The following is a 7,748-nucleotide window of genomic DNA, read 5'->3' as shown; positions in this document are numbered from 1 at the left end:
GCGTCCGGAGCCTATGCTCCGCAACGGGAGAGGCCACAACAGTGAGAGGCCCATGCACTGCAAAAAAAAAAAAAAAAAAAGAAAAAATTAAGAAAAACTGGGTCTTGAACAGATGAGTAAACTGACAGAAAATGAATAAAGCAGAGCAGGGGCAGGCTAGCACCGAGCACGGCAATTATGTCTCTACTCCACTTTAGATCTATCAGTACATTTATCTGTTTATTTACTTGTAAACATACAACCTATTTCCAAAACAGCTGCGAGGCAGTCTCCTCCGGAACACTGCCGCCACCCCGCCTGCCTCTTACCTGGCCCCTGGTCCCTCCAGTGCTGTCCTTGGCCAGACCGGCTGTACCCAGAGCTCATCCTGTGGGCGCTGGATCCCTGTCGGCCCCTCCGCCCTGTGGGGACACGTGATCAGCACGTCAGCAGCTACCAGACGCTGAACTCCAAATGGCAGTCGTGTTTAAGAGTAGAGCAACATGACCCTGGGCTGGCAGCTGCCAAACTTCTGACGTCCTTACCATCACAGGGAAAGCCCCTGAAAAATGCAGATGCTGGGGCTGGGTCAGGGCTGCACTTAAACCTGTTCCCAGGAGAGTGTGTGTGGGGGACGAGCAGGCTATCTTGTCAGGTCCCTCACAGCAGGGCAGTAAGTTCTCCTCTCTGCCTCCTCAGGCAGCTGCCCTGGGCAGCGGCCACAGGCCCAGGCCCGCACTGCTGGCCACCAGCACGCGGGGCTCCGGGACATGGTGGGACTGACCCGGCCGCCCTCTCCCCCCAATTCCCCACAAACTTCATTGGCACGCAGTCGGCTCACTCTAAATTCTTCTTCTAAATTCCTAAACCCTGACGCCTTCTTCTGCTTGTCTCTACTAGAATTCAGTACTAGCAAGTCTAAGTACATATTTAAATGTGATTCTAAACACTACCTTGGTACCTCACACTATTCCATAAAGAAAGGAGGCCAAGCCTGCCCAGCAGCAGCCACAGGGGCAAGCCAGCGCTCTGAGGACACGGGCAGGCGGCTCTGCGCTGGCTCAGCTCCGGGCCCCTGCCCTCCACGCACACTGTTGCCAGCCGAGGGCAGGCAGCGGCCTGAAAGGCACCGGCAACTGTCAACGGCACCAGCTCGTCCCGGGAGGAGGAGACAGCGGCTGCGTGCAGGTGACCGAAGGACGCTGGGCTGGGGCCAAGGGGCTGGGCTCTGCCACTGAGAACCTGTGTGGTGTTGGCGAGCCACCGGGGCCCAGGGCAGTGAACCACAGAATATCAGGCTGTATTTGTGAAGAAAATGACGACATCGAGGACAGAAAAAAGGAGCAGTTTCCAAATCACGTAAATTGACTCATGATTATCTGTTGAAACCGTTTCTTCCATAATCTGGAGTAACTCGACAGGATCACCCAGGTCTGCCATCTTACGGACACTTCACCAGAAAGAGATCACAGAGTTTCCTGTCTGTATTAGGAGTGACCGTACTGCAGCATTAAACTCTGTGAAACCACAGGCTGTCTTAGGGCTTTCAAGAAAACTTGTCACATGTACAGTCCTCTTAAGCCTGAGTGTCAGACTGAAATGCAGAAAGAGGTTCAGGCATCCAAATCCCAGTGACTACTGTAGCTGACAAAGCCTGCATCCTGCCACCTGCATGTCTGCAGCCAGCCTGTCACTGCTCTGTTAACAATCTCACTAGTGACGGGAATCCTGGTGCGATGCTCACAGGGCAGACGGCCTGAGTGACATGCTGCCAACAGATGTGGGGAACAGGGGACACAGAGAGAACGCTGCCTCTTTCTTCTGCAGGGAATGAACTTTTGCTCTGGGGTCTCAAACGCCGCCTATCCCCAGGCAGCTGGAGAAAGGTAAAGGATGGAGAGGGGGTGAGGCCAGGAGGGACTCTGTCACCATTAGGAGTAGGGAGGGGCCGGAAGCCCCTTTACACAGCACTGACCGGCAGTAGCTGGACGTGACCTGAGGCCTCACCGACCTCATGGCACAAAGTCTCTCGGAGCGAAACGTGCAGGGCTGGCGTGAGCAGAAGTCAAGACGGTCTGGGGGAGTAGGAATCTGGGGTAATTCTCTATTCCATCAAGAAAAAACGGCGCTGCTACAGTTACAGGTATAGATCCTCCCCAAACGAGGACATGAGAACGTGATTAAAATGAACTCAACACAATAAGCTACTGAACAAGATGTCCGACTCCACTGATAAACAAAGAAGCACCCAATCAAGGAGACAGGCTTTTTCATCTATCAAATTAGTCAGAAAAACAAACTTTTAAGTGGTGTCAAGAAAGCATGAAATAGGAACTCTTAATCCCTCTGGTGAAGGTGTGAAGTGACCGTGTGTTTTTAGAAAACAAGTTGGCAACATTTATCTAAAATCCAATTATGTTTGGATCTATAATTCTGTGAACAACGGAACTCTATCCTAAGGAAACAACACACAGAGAAGCATCAAGTATAACGAGAAAAAACGGAAGCTCGAGGCGGGGGGCTACGACGCAAAGGCAGTGCATGTGGTGGTGGGGATTTTGTTTAAGGGGAGCCTGACCACCGTGACCACGATCGCGCTGGAAGTCAAGTGCCGAGGAGAACAGGGCACAAAAGCATGCAGAGTATAATCATGAGACGGAAACACAGGAAAACATCTCTCAACATCTGTTACCTTCAGGAGACAGAATTAAAGGTTATTTGGGTTTCATTTTTCATTATTTTCTTTATATTCTAAATGTTTTCTCATGTACTTTTATCATGAGAAAAAATAAGTCCAAACCTCTGTCAAATAAAGGCCCAGCAGCCCAGCGGCGTGTGTACTTCAGGGCCTCCTGGAAAGGAGGCTGAGCCCCAGAGGAGGGTCCTTAACTCTCAGCACATGAACCCTTTGAAAACTCCCTCCTAAGGGGACCAGGACTTAAAACTGCTCAGCAGCACACTATCATCTTAATTTTGTTTCTTCTTCCAATTTTATCAGCCTCTCCTTGCAGCTGCACGCGGCAGTGGGGCCCCTCCCGGGACCGAGAGGCTGGGACCCACCTGAGTGGTGTGAACGCCAGTGCCGCCTGCTGACGATGGGTCTGTTCTCCTTCATGCAGGCCTTGCACACGACTGACTTCAGGGCATGGAATCTGGTGAGCCAGGACCTCTGCAAACAGACCAGATGGGGCGGAGCAGTGTCAGACACAGGCAGGCACTCGGGAGACGCAGCTATGTGAGTGAAACTACACAGTATACTGTGCCCAAGGACACTGCAGTGGTGTGGGCGAGCATGGCTGCAGTTTCCCTTCCACACTGCAACTCAGAAAGATGTTCTTAGAAACTGATCTTCTCCTGCGTGCCCTGGAAAGGCGACAGTGGCAGCTACGCCTTCTCTGTCCCCTGTAGGCTATACAAGCATTTCCAAAAGGGCCTTCACGTTCTACTGTGACATCTATGGCCCTAACACACAATCATACCTAAAACATCCATGCCGGTAATGTGTTACCACCTCAGTTCCTCTTGGTTGTAAGACAGTAAGTGGAAAGAGCAAGGCCACAGACAACGAACTGACGTGCGACCTTCTCTTCCAGCCTCATCTGTACTATTGAATATTCGATCCTATCTGCCCTAACTTGTTTTAAAGCAGTGAGTGTGAACCTGTAATCATTTTGTACTTGGTCAAGACATTAGGAAGGAAAGGAGGGAGGGGTCCGTGATGGCAGTGATGTGCAGGCCATGAGCCTGGCCTACTGTTACCTTTCACTGATTCGGTACTAAGGCCACACTTACAGGACATTTTTGTCAGTACTCTGCTTTTGCTGACTGTACATAACCGTGGCTGCTTCTAAATTCTGAACACTTACATTCCTATGACGACCTGGACTGTGTCTGTGTGTGAAGCGGCACTGCCGGCACATCAGTAACGTTTTCCACCTGATGTGAAGGCGTGGAGCGCTGACCTGTCACAGACAGTCAGCTCTCGTTGATCACAGGGTCCTGTGGGTATTAACACACGTTCCAAATGAGCTTGGCCGGGGCCCGACTTGGAAATCTTCCAGGAACCGTGTAGCAGTTGTACTTACAAAGCCAGAACAGCAGCCAATGACCCCAACTAAACTGTCAGCCTTCAGGGAATATTTTCAAGTAACAAATCATCACCGCTCCTATCGAATTAGTCTGATGTCTGCAGAGGCAGCTCTGCAGGGAACATGCATTCTTAACTCAAAAAGGGGAAAAGCAGCGAAAGCACTCGCTCCTCACAGGTTGGGGCAGAAGCTTCAGCAACGCTGACCCCGAGGCCTGAGGCACAACCACAGCGGAGGAGGCCACCGGCACCAGCAGCCTCACGGACTTCTGGGTCAATTTCAAAGCCTGGGATCTGCGGCTCCTCAGAGCGGACTTCTGGGGTCTGTTCCTAAAGTAAAATGACCGTGAGGACAGACAGTGCTGCGGACCCTTTTGACCTCCAGCCGAGGACTCTGAGTTTTTGTGATGCACTTGAGCAACTGATTTCAAGCCTACTTTTTCTAAGCGTAAAGAAAACCGTGAGCTCACGTGTTGTTCCACAAGCGCCTCTGCCGTGTGCCCTTTCTCAGACAGCAGGTACTTCTGATGAAACAGTTTCCCGTCGAACAAATTCCAGGGCATGAAGTCCGACGTCTTCCAGGGGAAGCCGCAGGCACTGTTGACCAGCACCAGGGTGGTGAGGCCGCGGACCAGGAGGGTACCCAGCTGCACGGCCCTGGGGTCGACGTGGTCGAGCTGTGGAGACGAGACGCACAGAGAAGGTGAGGAGGTGGCCGCCACTCGGGCAGAGAACCAGAGGCATTGCGCCCTCGGGGTGCGACCTGCTCCGCACACAGAGACACCCTTGGAGCTGCAAAGGCCAAAGCTCTGACCTGCCAGGAAGGTGACAGGATCGCAGCCTCGGGCCTACTGGGAAACTTTCTTTAAAAGCAAAGGCAAAGGAAGAGAAGCTAAGACAGGGTCATTTTAGACACTGATGAGTCACCGCATTTTTAAAAATCACACCGAGTTCTGTGAACATTATTAGGTATGTTTTGCACGAATGTCTATCATTTAAGAATAAAACGGCTTACTACTGCATAGGGTTGATGGTCTATTACTTCTTACAAATTAAGGTCACACCCATACAAAATATTTATTCTGTTGTCAAACCTCCTTCCTGTTCTTGGACACAGCAGGGGCTCCGTTTGGTGAGAACCTGCAGAGACACCCTTCACCTTCAATCGCTCGTGTTTCTGGAATTCGTGGCCTGTGCTGACCACACACAGTGAACTGACAGCCAGCAACCGTCCACGGGGTTTTGTTAACAAGGCAAGTTCAACTCAGTCTGTCGGCATCGGGTGCATCTGTGTTGCTCAAAGTAAACAGCAGCGATTTTAAATGTCATTATGTATCTCACATAGTTTACAAAATTGAAGTAAACCAGGAAAAGGGACAGATGTTCACGCCCTTTCTAAGTCAGGTCTCACCTCCCTTATTGAGAGAAGCGTGGTTGTGACCCTCAGGTCTCTCTGCCCATGCCCTCACCAGGCTATCTGCCCCTCGTCGTCGTCAGCACCTTCCACCGTCTCCCTGATTTCAGTCGTCGAGCCCTCGCCCTGTGCACCCACACACACGGAGTACTGTCTGTCTAGAGCCGCACTGTCCACACCAGCAGCTGGGGCCCTGGGTGAGGTGTGAATTTAAGTGCAGTAAGATCAAATGTTCCATTTCTCAGATGCACACCCCACTTCAAGTGCTCGGGGGCCCGAGTGGCAGTGTCAGTCGGCACCGTCCCGCCTGCCCACCGCCGGACCTTCTCCACCTCCCGCGGTCCCCTCTTTGCACAGCACCCAGCCCCGAGGCTGCGCTGCAGGCCGCACGGGTCGGGGCAGGTCTCAACCCCAGGTCAGTGCACCCACCATGGCTGCTCAAGGTCAGGTGAACTGACGCAGAGGCTGCATATTTTCTGAGTACTGGGGGCAGTTCTCTCATGAAGCACATTTTCCCGTAATGGAGCCCGTTTCTGGTCATCTCTTCACACCTGTCTGTCCGTTTTAAAGTAAATTTTAAATGAAGAGTATACCACTCCGTGTGGCACAGCTCCTATGTGCGCCGCCTGAATTCTCAAACAAACCAGGCAACCAACACCTGGGCCACAAAGCAAATGTCACCAGGACCACAGAAGCCCCTCTGCCCCTCCCTGTCGCACCCACTGTCCCCAGAGGTAGCGCTAACCGACTCCTCAAAGCAGGAACGGGCTTGCTCGCCAGTGAGCTAACGGAACCGGCTCCGGAAGTGAAGTGCACACACGGGCTCCGGCTTCCCCGGGCTGACGCTGCTGGGGTCTCCCCAGGCCATTCACCGCTCCGTGCTGTCACACGCCACTGCATGCGGGGCTGACTGGGGATGCTGAGCCTATGAACCACGCTGCGGACAACGGGCATCTTTAAACAGTGAGCCTATTTCCAGCCCAGGGGCACATCCTGTCAGCAATGCTTTATGGTTGCCAGTGTGGAGACTTGGCCCAGCTGTTGATTTTTCCTAAGTATTTCATATTTTTTCTTTGATGTTAGTGTAAACACAAAAAATGCGGGGGTTATTTTTACTTGTTATTGTTTCTGTAGAACATACCTGGATTGTGTATGTTGACTCTGCACCAGCCCCTGTTAAATTTGCTTAGTAATTCTAATGGTTGCCCTGTAGATCTGGATTTTCCATATACACAATCACGCCACCTGTCAATAATGACAGCTTGGGCTTCCCTGGTGGCACAGTGGCTAAGAATCCGCCTGTCAGTGCAGGGGACATGGGTTCAAGCCCTGGTCCGGGAGGATCCCACATGGCGCAGAGCAACTAAGCCTGTGTGGCACAACTACTGAGCCTGCGCTCTAGAGCCCGTGAGCCACAACTACTGAGCCTGCGTGCCGCAACTACTGAAGCCCACGTGCCGCAACTACTGAAGCCCACGTGCCTAGAGCCAGTGCTCCACAACAAGAGAAGCCACCGCAATGAGAAGCCTGCGCACCGCAACGAACAGTAGCCCCCGCTCGACACAACTAGATAAAGCCCGTGCGCAGCAACGAAGATCCAGAGCAGCTAAAAATAAAAAAATAAAAATAATAATAATAATAATAATAATGACAGCTTTATTCTTTTCTTCCAGTGTAAGGCAAGTGGTGAAAGAAGGCACCCCTGACTCACTCCCACCAGAGTGGAAAAACTTCCACTGTTTTACCATCAGGTCTGATTTCTGTTGTAGATACTCTTTGTTGGATCAAGGAAATTCCCTTCCAGTCCTGGTCTGCTGAGACTTTTTACGACAAACGAGTACTGAATTCAACCGAACACTTTCTCTGCATCATGCGTGGTACTAACGAAGTGAATCACACCGGTTTTCAAATGTTAAACCAAGTCTGTATTCCAAACATAAACAGTTGCTTGTGTTGAAAAAGCAGAAGATTTTCACCGGTTGCAGAATCAAAATCTGAGGTTACCTTCCAGCAACAGAGAAAGTCACAGAGCAAGCCTCCTTCTTCCCCAAAGAACTGGAATTTAGGGAACAAGTCAGAGTGGCTGACCCCGGCTGACCCTGGCTGACCCTGAATCCGGACTCGGAGTCGCTGGTGAGCATCGACTAATTCCATGTGGCTAAGGTATGGCCTTACCAATAAAAGTCATAAATAAAAGCGGCCGTATTTTGGAAACAGGACTCAAGGTGCTTTGGAATGAAGACAAGGAGGAGCTGAGCCCTGAGCGCT

At 51.5% G+C, this 7,748-nt stretch overlaps 1 protein-coding gene across 2 annotated transcripts in view; it reads right to left on the bottom strand.

Moving 5' to 3' along the window:
* Positions 1-7,748, bottom strand: part of FAM120B (family with sequence similarity 120 member B) — a 50,857-nt gene that overhangs the window by 5,697 nt on the left and 37,412 nt on the right. For both annotated transcript variants that reach the window (XM_007445927.1, XM_007445926.1), the window contains 3 exons: positions 4,537-4,743; positions 3,040-3,148; positions 309-401 (listed from right to left, as the gene is read on the bottom strand). In XM_007445927.1, coding sequence (XP_007445989.1) covers positions 309-401; positions 3,040-3,148; positions 4,537-4,743 — 409 coding nt within the window. The remainder of the gene's footprint in view (positions 1-308; positions 402-3,039; positions 3,149-4,536; positions 4,744-7,748) is intronic.

This window comes from Lipotes vexillifer, unplaced genomic scaffold (assembly GCF_000442215.2).
Source record: "Lipotes vexillifer unplaced genomic scaffold, Lipotes_vexillifer_v1.1 scaffold459, whole genome shotgun sequence".
Taxonomy (NCBI): domain Eukaryota; kingdom Metazoa; phylum Chordata; class Mammalia; order Artiodactyla; family Lipotidae; genus Lipotes; species Lipotes vexillifer.
The sequence above is the reverse complement of the archived record's forward strand: the minus strand, read 5'-3'. Positions and strand labels throughout refer to the sequence as shown.